Source organism: Lactuca saligna, chromosome 5 (genome assembly GCF_052625555.1).
Source record: "Lactuca saligna cultivar CGN05327 chromosome 5, ASM5262555v1, whole genome shotgun sequence".
Classification (NCBI taxonomy): domain Eukaryota; kingdom Viridiplantae; phylum Streptophyta; class Magnoliopsida; order Asterales; family Asteraceae; genus Lactuca; species Lactuca saligna.
The window spans coordinates 292,156,987-292,170,908 of NC_136421.1; the positions used below are offsets into that span (position 1 = coordinate 292,156,987).

The window sequence follows — 13,922 nt, forward strand, 5'->3', positions numbered from 1 at the left end:
ATGAGTGTCTATACCTATCATATTTTACTTTGGAGAATTAGAAGTCTTACCAGTCATGTTTGCCTTGGGTCAGTGAGCCTTAGCTTTCATAGTATGAATAAACTGAATGAGGTCATTTGTACTCCTCCTTGGTGATGTCAAGTGTGTTTTGATCCTCAACAACAATAGCATTGGTTGCCCGTGGTTGAGTTTTTTTTTTATCGGGCTGACTTTTGGTGTTTGTCGATTTAACATTCTAGCAATTCGGGTATCCTTTTAATTCAAAACAACCTTCGATAATACGAACAACCTTTTGATAGTGGTTGATATTTGCATATTTATTCATATACTTTGTGCATTATCTTAATCTTTTTAGCTATAATTGTGCTTATCTTAGGACAAAAGGTGCTTAATATGTTTAAAATATGTTTTGTAGCAACAAAGACATGCTCGAGATTAAAAGGAAGCAAAATGTGAAGCCGAAAGCAGGAAAAAGTGGGTTAAGTCAACCAAAGTAAAAAACTCCATGAATTCTGAAGCTCACGACGTGGAGATCCTTAGCCACGTCGTGGTGAGGAGAAGATTTACGATCATATCAATGCCTTGGAGAATATACGTTTTTCATGGGTTCCATGTTGTTGATCCTAATCCCCATGTCGTGGCGACTAGAAATTAGAAAGTATAAATATATCGGTATCAGGTTGAATGGAGAAGCTTATGACTAACTTTTTGGAGAAAAGCTATGACAAATAACCTCTGGAAAACCCTCGGAGGACCATAATTTGTTTTAAGCTTAATTGTTGAATAGATCTAAAAGAAAACAACATTAAATTTGCGGTTTTCTAGCTTTAATCATGTTTTGTCTTATTTGCTTTAATTTTATGTGGTTTTCTGCTATGATTACGGGCTAAAACTCTTCAACTTTCATTAGTGATGATGAACCCTTTGAACTATGTGTTGATTTCAATCCTATGACTAATTATTGTTGGTTTTTATAGTGTTGATAAATCAAATCCTTACATGTTTAAGTTCTAGTTTTAATTGCCTTTATACAAGTTTTGTGTAGTAGATGATCATTTTATTTGCATGAATTTGTTTACCTAGTAGTTTATGATCATTAAATTGCTAGAGATAGGATTGGCCAAGTCTTAGATTAGGTAATTAAAGTTAGTAACTTTAACTATGTTAGATAGCATAATTGATCCGTAATTTGTGCTTGGTAGCTTGACTCGATCATAAAAAGTAACTCTTAGATTTATCGTGCATAGCCAAATTTATCTTTATATCGACTTCGTGTCTACTTGTGTTTAATCATTACATAGTATGTCATAAATTGGTAACAACTAGAAATTTGATCATAATAACTAGTTACATCATAATTTGGTAACCAACAAGTATTATAAAAGAAATAAACCATAGGGAAAAGGGAGAATTCATATATAATGAAAGTACTTTTTAATATTGAATTCAAATTGTTTTCTTTGCTTACTTAAGTTTAATTGGTAGTTGTTTGAATTAAGTTATTGAACTTGAAAAATCAGGAAAACCCCCATTTAAAGTTTGTTTCTTAGTTTAATTATTAGTAATTATTTTATAAATTAAAATTATATTCCCTATGTTCGACACTCGATTTACCTAAATTGTTCTATGGTTTTGACTAGGTACACTGCCTAAGTGCAGTTAGTTAGTTAAGTATGTTAGGTTTATAAATTTACTAGGTAGTATATAAATTACATATCAAAGTTTTTGGCACCGTCGCTGGTGAACGGTTTTCAATTAATTTAGTTTATTTGATTATTCGTTATTTGTTTTTGTATTTTTTTTAGTTTTATTTTTATTTTCTTTGATAAAATATCACTTGTCGGGAAGATTTTTGTTGTTATGTGTAGAAATTCGTGATCATACACATTGCTTAGTTTATCTTTTTTTGCATGAGTTTCGAGATTGCAAACAATTAGGGAATTATTAACTTGTTTACAACTTTGGTGATTTGTCCAACTCAATCATCAAGACGTAGTATAACAAGACATATCACGGTGGTTAAATGGAATACCGAACTCTTGCTATTCTTGACGAGTTGGGCTTATTAGTTAATGGTATAAAAATAAAACAAAGGAAATAGCCTAACAGGTCCCGAAAGTTTTAGTTTTTACAAACTACTTCTTGCATGCAAGAAATTTAATCAATAATTGTTGCATGATTGCAACGAAGACGAGTGTCGTGTTGATCCGATCAAGCGTTGTTGTTCATCCTTATCCACAAGATGGAAGGCAAATCCAAGAGTGGATAGATGATTGGTGGTCAAGATCTGGGTTTTAACAATGTTATACTCTACACCGAGTCCCATCAAGAAATCATAAAGCCGCTCTTTGTAACGTAACTTTGTGATTTCTTTTGATTTCACATATGCAATTGTTACAATGCATGCATGTAGTTGGCTAATCGCTTGAATTTTGTGTCAAATTCTCCTTAATTTGGTGTAATACTTTGAAACGGTCATTTCTTCTTGACGTATGGCGGTGATAGTACGTCAGAGGTTTATAAGACATAAGGGCGTTTTCCTTCCCAAACCTTTCTTTAAGGCCGACGATATGTCACAATTCATGACTGCATATTTGACACCACTCTTGATTTCTTTCTCCATAGAATTTACAAGCCATCTACATACCATGGCGTTACAATGTTTCCAATTCATTAGATCGGCTAATCATCAACCTACATCGGCAACGAACCATCGACAAATCAAATCTTGCTCTTGGCGAACAAAGCGCTTGTCATCTTGCTTTCTCTGTCACTATAATTTCCATCACATAACAAGTTTTTGCCAATAAAATTCTGCTCAGGATAGTCATCCTGTAGAAGTGAGAAATTATGGTGATGAGATATCAATGGTCGTCGTTTCCTTTGTCGATTTTTCTAGAGTGTCTCCAACCATTGTTTAAAGTGAATTAGGGTTTGATTCCCAAATTTTGCTCTAATACCATAATAAACTTTGATTGCTAAATTGTATTTCAACTTGAAAAGAACAATTACAATGAAGCTATATTTATAGCTAGATAATTGGAGACTAATTTGAATCCAATACTAATAACTAGGGATAAGGATAACATCTAAAGAGGATAGATAGGATAAATCTCCTAAGCACAATACCTATGAACATGTCCAAACCATCATAATCTCCATTTGCGACATCTATCTTTCTTTTATGTTCCTTTTTATCAGCCAACATTTAGATCTACACAACTCCTGTTGCGTTGCATCCCTCCATTTTAATCAACTGGTCTGTGTATAGTGTGTAATGTCATACCTCAAATACTGCGCAAAATATGCTCATTGACACATACTTCTATCCCTTTATTGTTTTGCCCCCACTGAAATTGCACCATAAATCCGTCTTAATAGTGTTGATACGTAGCCAATTTTCTTCTAAAACAAATCGTTAGGGGAGAACCTCTTTCCCAAAAAAACGTGGGACATGTTAAGTGTATTTTGGTAGTAACAAAACTATGTCGATCACAAAAAAGAAAAAAAATAAAAAGAAGATACAGCCGACGACGTGTCGTGGACACCACCACTTTGGACACAAAATGATATAATACTTGAAATTTATTGATCATATAATAATTGGTTGAAAAAAAAGTCAAACACAAATCAATTAAAAACCCATAAAGTAACAAATAATAATTCTTAATATATGGTTACAATCATTATATATAAGTAAAGACAAATAACTTATGTGTACAGTTCAGTGAAGCAGAGACAAATTTTAGGTTTGAAATGATAACATTGGATGCCACACAACTTGTTAAATGGAGCAAATTTTTGTCACAAAATTCAATCATCATATCCTCAATTTAAAACCTTAATTCTTCCGTTCTCAAAATGAAGAGGATTCAGATTCTATTCCCTTTTCTCCTATTTTGCCTCCTCCTCCTTCTGCCATTTCCATCCAAAGTTCATGCAACTAAACCAGGTATGGATTTTTCCGAATTCAAGTTTGACGTTTTTATGTTACAACATTTTTAAAAAAAAGTTTTTTTTTTTTTTTTTTTTTTTTTGGAGTATGACTCGGAAAGTCAAAACTTTTATGTAATTATATTGTTAAAACTTTCTAATGTAACCGACTTTATGAATTACTACATGTATAGTTGATTTTAAGGTTCGGTCAGCACACCATAGCTTAAATCCAGGCAGCATATACAGCTCCACTCAGGTTAGTCTTTTGGCTGTGTTTGTTACACAAGACATAACTCACATAACCGCACAATTTTCTATGATTACTTTCGATGATAATGATAAAGAGGGAAATCCTATCATTTCCACTTTCTGTTCCCACCTTTTCCGATGTGACAAATAAAAATGACAACTTTTGTCTTATTAACATCTGTCTCAATTCATTGCATGCGAAACACAACATTATTTGTTTTGGTCTGATTTATAGTAAAAATTATGTATGTGTGTGTGCATGTATATATATATCATGTAGAAGGAAGAGAAGAAGGCATATAAACAGCCATCTGGGCCAAACCCAGTGGGGAACCATGGACCACCTTCAAGGAGATTGAAACGATGAAACACAAGTATAAATGTAACAATTGAATAACTTTTGAAGTTTGTGAGAAGTCTATGTTAATTTAGAAGATAATGAATGAAGGGAATTCTGATTATTGTATAAAGATGATAAGTTAGTAAATAAGGGAGGCTTTGTATTTCCTCGAGTCTGTAAAAATATGGGTAAATCAACATTGGTTGGGTTGAGTACTTGAGTTATATATATTATATATATACCACATTTGATGTAAAAAAAAAAAAAAAATTGATTGTGGATTTGTGGGTAGGAGGAGAGAATGTAATTATGTAAATATGAGCCGCAAAAAATGACAGCTATATATTAACTAAAATATGAGATTTTACAAAATATGGGGTTCAAAATTAGAGCTACACACCACATACATGTAATAATAAATGGTATCTATCATACAGAACGCTTTCTCTTTGATCTCTTACTCCTCCTTGGCCCCGAATAATCCGGAACTGGTTTTGTTGTGCTAGATGCGTACGCCTCTTCCAAAACCTCCTGAAATATTTATTATTATTATTCTCAATTAGTTTTTTTTAAAAGTCTTAATTACATTCATAAATCAATTTTTACACCAAAAAGAAAGTTAATAAAAAAAATTGGAGGTACCGTTGACTTTGTTGTGTCTTCATCAGTGTCGTCTTCTTCAGAGTCAGATGTAGATGATGCCAACACCTGAACATCTGGTCCAGGCAGTGCCTTATTTGATTTTCTCTTTTCTTCTTCCTTTAGCTGTTTAAACCTATTTTCATATTTCAAATCAAATTAATTCTAATAAAAAAATAATCATAATTTTTGACATTTATAAAAACCAAAAAAAAAAAAAAAAAAGAGAGAGACAAACCTAGCACCAGACGACTCTGATGGTTGAGAAGAGGACCTTTTTGCACGCCCCGCACTTATTATTCCACCTGCATTCTCATCCACAACAGGCTTTGCTCCTCCCAATTTTCTCAACCATACTTGCTGAGCTGTACTCAGCACATTGTTTGTAAACCTATTTATAATTATAATAATAATTAATAACACGTCAACTTATTTTGATTATAAAAAAAAAATTAACATTTAAAAAAACCGACCAGTAAATTGACAATCCTGATGGGACAGATAAAGAAAAATAACCAATCATGAGGGGAAGGAACTTGAAGATAAGAAGAGTGTTTTTCTGAGTTGGATCATCAGTCTGTCATATCAAAACAATACATAATATAAAAATTCATATAAATAATATAAAATATATAAAGTTATGTTTCTGTAATAATGTTTATGTATACTCACTTGGGGTGGCTTCATGATCTCCATTGATACATATTGAGAAAGAACAAGAAGTACAGGTAATACAAGGTAGGCTGCTGTGTCATGCCAACCTAAAGGTGGATGTCCATCCTGGAAAAACAATGTACTTTTCATTCATTTTGTTTATTATAGCATTCTACTTTTCCTATATTAAGATGAGGGGGGTTTTCTTACCACAAATGGAAAGAGCCAAGAAACTCCTGATCCACTTTGGCGAGCAGCAATTGTTGTGGGCCCACCCAAAGAGGGAATCCAGAAAAAACCTTCCGTGAAAAGTCCCTTGAGACAATAATAAGCAATTATTTGTAAACTAATGATTAAGATGTTTACAAAAAAAAAAGTTGAAATTGTTGCGTTTATATGTTTACCTCATTTGCAACATTTGAAAGAGCTTGATACAAGCCTATCCATACAGGTATTGTGGCCAAAGTAGGTAAACATCCTGTCATTATATATAAAAAATTATAACTGATGAGATTATGAGGAGAATAAAGTGATGAAAAAAGGTTTGAATAAAATGGAATTCCTCATTCATGAGACAAACCTGCCAAAGGATTGACCCCTGCCTGTTTGTATAAACGTGATGTCTCAAGTTGTATTCTTTCCTGAAATGATTATCAATTTTGTTAAACATAGAGGATTAAAGATGGTGTAAAATTAACTTAAATGATACATTTAAGGGTCTAGAAGTTAACAATGATGGTATTTTTAAATGCTGAAATGGAACCTAAGTTGTTATTGTTTAACCTTTGAGGCCCCAAAATGTTTGTTTATGAAACTATAGACACTGAAATGAACCCTGACAATAGAGTACGTTTTATTTTCGTGCCACTTGTCCTATTAAAAAAATGTCATGTCTCTAGCACAACAGTAGCATTTATCATTTATCATGTTACTGGTTTTTAAGACCTAAAGTGTGTGTTTTGAAACCATGGATCTATAAAAGTATGATTTCCAAAATGAACCCTAACATAAATTTATAGTACTAGTGTGTATGATGATTTGGTTCTTATGTTAAAGGTCAAGCTTCATCTGTCTTCCATCAATGTCTTTGAAGGTAACATTATTGCATCTTACTATGAACTGTTTATGTTTGCTTCATTAATCATCCGAGTAGTTTCTTTATATTCAGGTTTGCTCTGAAATCATTAGAATGCTTCTAGGGGTGAAGATTTTGTAGGCATGTTTGCCAATTTAAAACCCTTATGGCAGATTTTCATATGATAATGAAAGTGTTCAGCAGAATGTTTAAGTTTGTTATTATTGGTTCAATGGCACATTTATCAAGTCTCTAACTTAAATTCTCCATGAATCCTAATATTTTATAAGGCAATCAAAGCTATGCACACCATTCCTAATGAAGTGGGGAATGCACATAAGAGTATGTTCACATTTGCATACAATAAATGAAATTTCTTATAAGTGTAGCATACAATACTATAATAAAAAATGTTGCACCTGATTTCCTGCATATCTTTGTTGAATTGCTTTGAGCTTTGGCTGGAGATTTTGCATTGCGAGAGTTGACTCAACCTTTTAAACAAGTGAATTCGTCAAACAATAGTAGTAGAAGACCATGTATATCATCATCAATATATGAATGAGAGAGGATGATCACCTGTTGCTTTGTCAATGGCAAGGTTGCAACCTTGACAAGAACAGTCAGCAATATAATTGCAAATCCATAGGAATATGGCACATGAACGGCAGTCAATCCATCTTTCAGTACCTGGTTAAGATAAGCGCAAGTGAAGATAAAGTACTGGTCAAATCTTGCCACTTTCTAATTAGATAAACAAGTCAAATTAACTGCTGAGCAGATAGATCATCTAGTCAAACTAGATTAAGTTCAGATTTTCACCAAACAAAACAAAATCAATCGCTAATCCTAAAAACTACAAAGTTATCGGAATAAACTACCTTCAAAACAACTTCCATAGCATCGGAAATAAAACCGAACCATCCCCCGGACTTCTGCACGGTGGTGGTAGCCGATTCCCCCGAAGCAGACGCAGCGGGATCAACAGCAACCGCCGCATCAGCCAAGGTATACATAAGACTCTCCGCACGGGTAGCGATTGCTGCGAAATCAATAGAGACGGCATCGAATGAAGAAATGGGAGGAAGTCCGTTAAAACTGAATTTCACTCTGGTAGATATAAGCTTAGTCCTGGGTGAAAGGCGTCCATGGCGATAAAGTGAAGGAAAAGGTGTTCCGACGAAGGATGAAGGAGATGAAATGAGAGATTTGGCCATGGATGGATGGATTGATTGCTTGTCGGAAGCTCTCTCTGCAATTCACTCACCTTCTCATTTGTGTGTGCGGATGAGAGGGAGAAGGAGAGACTGCGTGTGCGTTATCCGTTATTTGTGTGATGAAAAACAATAAAATAAAATAAAATTGGGAGAAATGACGTATGTGAAGTGGGATATTCGACAACAGCCGATAGGTTGCGACCACGTCACTTTGGAGCAAACGAACAGGGGAATCACCGTTTTATTTATTTTACGACAGCGATGGGAAAATGAAGGTAATAAAAATTTTATTCTATTCAAAATACCATCAAATTTGATTTCTTATATAATATATCATTAAAGTTACCAAAAAAACATCATTGTTACCATAAATAAGAAGTTTAATGCCTATTTTATGTACGTACCTTCTTGATAGTCTTCTTCAATTTGTTCACAATCAAGATGAATATGGTCATAACTCATAAATCAAAATATGGAGGCTTTCTATATGGATGTTATGCCATCCACAACCGATACCACTCTTAGTCGAGACATCCTATAAATTCCAACCGTAGAATCTATAAGAGTAGACCCACTTAACCCAAATGGAGCCCTTATGGTAAGGAGCCTTCATTTCGAGGAGGCCATAAGGCAATGTTTCAAGTGTCCATGCTCTTTATGTCAAGGCCACATTGAGGGTTTGTTTGATAGTTGCTAATTGAGAAAGTGCTGATTGAGAAAAATCTATATGAGTAATAAGTTCTGACTGAGTAAAAAATTATGTTGTTTGATTATACATCTGAGTGGATATACTGACTGATGCAAAATGACTATTTTACCCTGATGCTCTTTATAATAATAATAATAATAATAATAATAATGTAAACAAAAACTTTCAAGATAATAGACATTAAATATACTATTTTAGAGATTAAAACACAAAAAACCCTTTAGCTTGTTGGTAAAATCATTGTGTGTATAGGGGAGAACCAAGTTCAATTCTTGTAACCACCCATTTCATTTCTTTTTATCCAAGACCAATGGTATTATTGTAAAATCTTGCTTTCTTTCTCAGTTAGCATCATGCCAACTCCTTTCTTGATCAGATATTTCTTACCGAGTCAGATGATCAAAATTGGATTATCAAACACATTTTGTTGACCATATCAAACAGAGCTGAGTCAGATGACCAAAATTGGATTATCAAACACATTTTGTTGACCATATCAAACGGGGCTGAGTCTTCGGGAGACACACAGTTTTCCTAAAGACTTTGCCTTGCTTCTTTTCAAACTCACCATGACACCAGCGGAAGCCTATGTTCAATATTTATATGGTTTGGTTCGTTTATAAATAGCAATAAGTTTGGTGTAGTTTTTACATTTGGGCAGAGTTTTAAAACCACAAAATTAATGGACTATAATCATATTTCTTTGGGCTTATAATACGTCAAATAGAAATGCAAAACGACTTTGTGTCAAGTTAGTAGCTAAAATGTTAGAGAATGTCGAAATGGCCGAAATCATAAAACCGATGGACCATAGTAATATTTGAGACGACCTTAAATAATACATTTTGTATGTATTCAAACAAACTATTGAATAAACTAAATATCTCAACCGTTTATAAATATTAAATAGGTAATATAGATTATTTAAATATTTAGAAGATCTATAGTTCAATTTTTGGTATGCGGCTTTTATGAATGGTGGATGCGGTATATAATGCAAAATCGAACCACACCGTAAATACCTAGTACCTAGAAGTTTATAAAATAAAACGCACTATCGATTGTTTGTTCAGTTGCGATTTTACTGATGTTTACGATATATGGTCGATTTTTGCTCCCCCTGAAATCTGGAGTTGCAATCTGAGTTGTTTTTATTCATTACTTGGGCCAGCCAAACGTTAAGGGTTTACAAAGTTGCAATCTGAGTCCGTCACAATATTAAGTAATCGGCCCACATCTGATTTGGGTTTAGTCCAAAACTTTTTGTTACTTCCAGAAAATAACAAAGCATGACACATTCTTTCATTGTTCTAGTTCTTCAAAAGTTTTTTAATCTCCTTTTATTAATAAGAAAAGAATCGATAACAGATTAAAACCAATCTCTCCATCATCTATTAAACATTTTGTTGCAATTGCTTTTATAAAAACTAAAATCTCATAGAAAGATTTGACCAACTTTTAAACAAAAAATTTAAGTTTCAGTTAGATACTATTCTATTCGATTGAGATCATTAGATAAGTTAGATACTATTCTATTCGATTGAGATCATTAGATAAGGTTGGTAAAATCGTGATCTTAACCTACGATTCTATGATCCAAGGTAGGTATATCAATCCCAATAATATATGAATATATGAATATTTTTTTTGGTAGGATCAGATTGTAAGATCATATATATATATATATATATATATATATATATATATATATATATATATATATATATATATATATATATATATATATATATATATATATATATATATATATATGCCTTCAATTGAGAACATTTTTTATCGCGGAAATATTTGAGAACAAATTTGGACCACATAATTTTTTTTTAATTAATTAATTAATATATATATATATATATATATATATATATATATATATATATATATATATATATATATATATATATTATGGAAATGAAAGTTAGGAACAATACCTGACCTTAGGTATTGTTCATCAGGTTTCAGGTTTACTTACTCAACCATGGTCACCGCCTCCACCCCCATCCAGTTTATTCCAAACTCACCGCTTGATCTCGATCATTCCTCAACCCTGTGTCATTGTTCTATTGAGCACCATGATCATCGTCGTCTCGACTTTAGGTCACCGCTGTAAATACCCCACCGCCACCGATTTCATAGATTGTTTCTTCCTACTCCCAGCTTCTCATCTTGCTCGCTCCAATCCGGTCGACTCTTCCTCTGCCTTCTAGTTCATTCCATCCTTCCAATTAATTGATCGCCACAGTCTCCTATAGTCGCATATTTCAGTCCAGTTTAGATTCACCGACTCCTACAATATCGATTCCTCTCACTGCATACACGGTTCATTATCGTAACATTCGCTACTCCATTGTCTTCCCATCTTATCTGTACACGAAGGGTTTATTTTCGGATACAGATTGTGCGATTTGTAGGTCGTGGTTGTTCTATGTGGGTTTTTGGCTCTGAGTTTATCTGAAACCCGTTCAAGCCAGCATCTTCCTCCCGACAGGGCAGCAACGACCTGATTAGTGTCGTCGTTATTTCTTCATTTCTGTATTGGGATTAATTGATCTGCTTTCTTTATATTTTTGGGCTTAATTCATTTTCTATTTTTTTCTATTTGTTTCCAATTTCTTGAACCCTAATGTCCATATGGTTTTCAGTTGGTGATTGTTTTTTATAGCAAAGGTTGACGTTGTTGATTGGTGCTCCGACTCATTGACCCCACCTCCTTCGTATCAAATTGGCTGCTCCATTTCAATCATCAGGTTTGTTTGATTATTTTTTTAATATTTTTTGGGGCTGAAATTGAAGTCGTTGTAGGCTTCATGAGAGATAAGTGAGATGTAAGGAGGATAAAAGGGAGTTGAACCACACTCCAGGTATGAATTGTTCCCAAAATTCTCCCCTCTGCAAATACTCAAATAATGTTTTATATGAATTGATCCTCTTTTAACTCAACTATTTCTTCTTCCTACTACTATCTGAATCTTCCTCTATGTTGATATTGATTTATTTTATTTTCTATTTTTTAGTTGATTATCAGTGAGTAGGTTGTTGGTGTTTTAAGTAAAGAAAGCTGAAATCGGGTGTTTTTGTTCATCTTAGGTCAAATTTATGGAGCAAAAGCATGAAAGACCATGACTTTTTTTGTCAGCCGCGTCAGGGGTACGACTATCTTGGAGAATTCCTGAATGAATCTTTGATAGTAGCCTGCTAGTCCCAGGAAACTCCGAATCTCAGATGGAGACTTCGGAACTTCCCATCTCATCACGACCTCTACCTTGGATGGGTCCACTGAGATCCCGTTCTGGTTGACGAGGTGTCCGGGGAACTGCACCTCGCGCAACCAGAACTCACACTTGGAGAACTTAGTATACAAGTTCTCCTTCCTTAAAGTCTCTAGAACTTCTCGCAAATGTTCCTCGTGCTCTTCCTGCGTCTTGGAGTAAACCAAGATGTAATCAATAAACACTATCACAGACCGGTTTAACATCGATCTACACACGCGGTTCATGAGGTCCATGAACGCGGCAGGAGCATTGGTGAGCCCGTAGGGCATCACCACAAACTCGTAATGGTCATAACGTGTTCGAAACGCGGTCTTCTCACATCCTCCTACCTGAACCTCATATGATGGTATCCTGAACGCATGTCGATCTTGGAGAACCAAGATGCTCCCTGAAGCTGGTCAAATAGGTCATCAATCCTCTGGAGTGACTAGCGATTCTTCACCGTTACCTTGTTCAGCTCCCGATAATCTATACATATATGATGCGACCTGTACTTCTTCTTCACAAATAGAATCGGGGCTCCTCAGGGTGAACCGCTCAGTCTAATGAATCCTTTGTCTAACAGCTCCTGCAACTGTGTAGACAACTCCTGCATCTCAGGTGGAGCCAACCGATATGGTGCCTTGGCTATCGGAGCTGCACCAGTGACTAGGTCGATCCTGAACTCTACTTGTCGCTCCGGAGGTATCCCAGGAAGCTCCTCTGGGAACACATCTACGTAATCTCACACCACTGGAACCTAGCTCACCGTCGCCTTACCCGCCTCACGGGTGTCCATAACATACGCGACATATCCTGCGCAACCTTGCTGAAGGTAGCGCCTAGCTCTCACTGCAGAACATACCGCTGGCCCTCACTGTGGCCTCTCACCCTGAACTACCAACTCTCCCCCACTTAGGGTCCTGATCCACACCAGCTACTGAGCGCAATCTATCACCGCCCCATTGGGGTTGAGCCAATCCATGCCTATAATCACCTTGTTCCCACGCAACGGAATGGGTACCAACTCTACCAAGTAGCGCTCCTCAAATAGCCTCAGAACGCAATCTCTGAACACTGATGATGCTCGCACCGACCGATCATCGGCAATCTCTACCTCTAAAGGGCAATCCAACAAGCCCGGAGACTTAGTGAACTTCTTGCTAAGCGCAAGAGAAACAAATGATCGGGTGGCACCCGAGTCGAACAACACCTGTATTGGGATACTGTTCACATGGAACGATCATAAACGCATATACATAGAGCACATATCAACATCATAACATCATATAAATAAATTAGAGGGAAAGAATCATACCCGTCACCACATCGGGTGCGGCACGTGCCTCCTCGGTAGTTAGCTGAAATGCCGACTCCTCACCACTGGAGCCTCTGCATTGCCCTGCCAGCCATCGGTAATCCACAGGATCGTTGGAGCTGGCGCCTTCACTGGTGCGGCTGTTGTCAACTGGGAACAATTACCCTTCTTGTGGCCCCTCTGGTTGCAGTGGAAACACAACAACTCTAACGTCTGTATCATAGGTGTAGGGGCGGTACAATCCCTACTGAAGTGCCCTATCTTGCCGCACTTATAGCAGTCCGGTGATCCCACTCTACATGCTCCCTCATGTGGCCTGCCACATTTCCTGCAGCGGCCCGGTCCTGTCTGGCCTTTCGGCCTACCATCTGATCCCTTGGGCTTCTTCCCCGAAGCCCCTCTTGTCTGTCCCTCCTCTGAATTCCTCTTCCGGATGTGCTACAGATCTATCTCCCTTTCCCTCTCCCTTGCAATCGTAGAGTCCAGGGTAGGGAAAGCCAAAAAATGACATGCTCC

The 13,922-nt window shown here is 35.8% G+C and overlaps 1 protein-coding gene and 1 long non-coding RNA gene across 2 annotated transcripts; one reads left to right on the forward strand and one right to left on the reverse strand.

Annotated features, from left to right (window-relative positions):
* The first annotated feature begins 3,766 nt into the window (after nucleotides 1-3,766).
* LOC145048191 (uncharacterized) lies at nucleotides 3,767-4,646 on the forward strand. Its single transcript, XR_013682770.1, has 3 exons — nucleotides 3,767-3,952; nucleotides 4,128-4,192; nucleotides 4,466-4,646. It is a non-coding gene; the product is annotated as an uncharacterized LOC145048191 (long non-coding RNA).
* A 186-nt stretch (nucleotides 4,647-4,832) lies between these two features.
* ALB3 (63 kDa inner membrane family protein) lies at nucleotides 4,833-8,235 on the reverse strand. Its single transcript, XM_078996622.1, has 11 exons — nucleotides 7,775-8,235; nucleotides 7,473-7,583; nucleotides 7,313-7,387; nucleotides 6,399-6,459; nucleotides 6,223-6,296; nucleotides 6,029-6,133; nucleotides 5,837-5,944; nucleotides 5,638-5,741; nucleotides 5,403-5,555; nucleotides 5,168-5,300; nucleotides 4,833-5,056 (listed from the first exon to the last, which is right to left on the reverse strand). The coding sequence occupies exons 1-11, from the start codon at nucleotides 8,108-8,110 to the stop codon at nucleotides 4,955-4,957; spliced, it is 1,362 nt and encodes a 453-aa protein (XP_078852748.1). The 5' UTR covers nucleotides 8,111-8,235; the 3' UTR covers nucleotides 4,833-4,954.
* Between the last annotated feature and the right edge of the window lie 5,687 nt (nucleotides 8,236-13,922).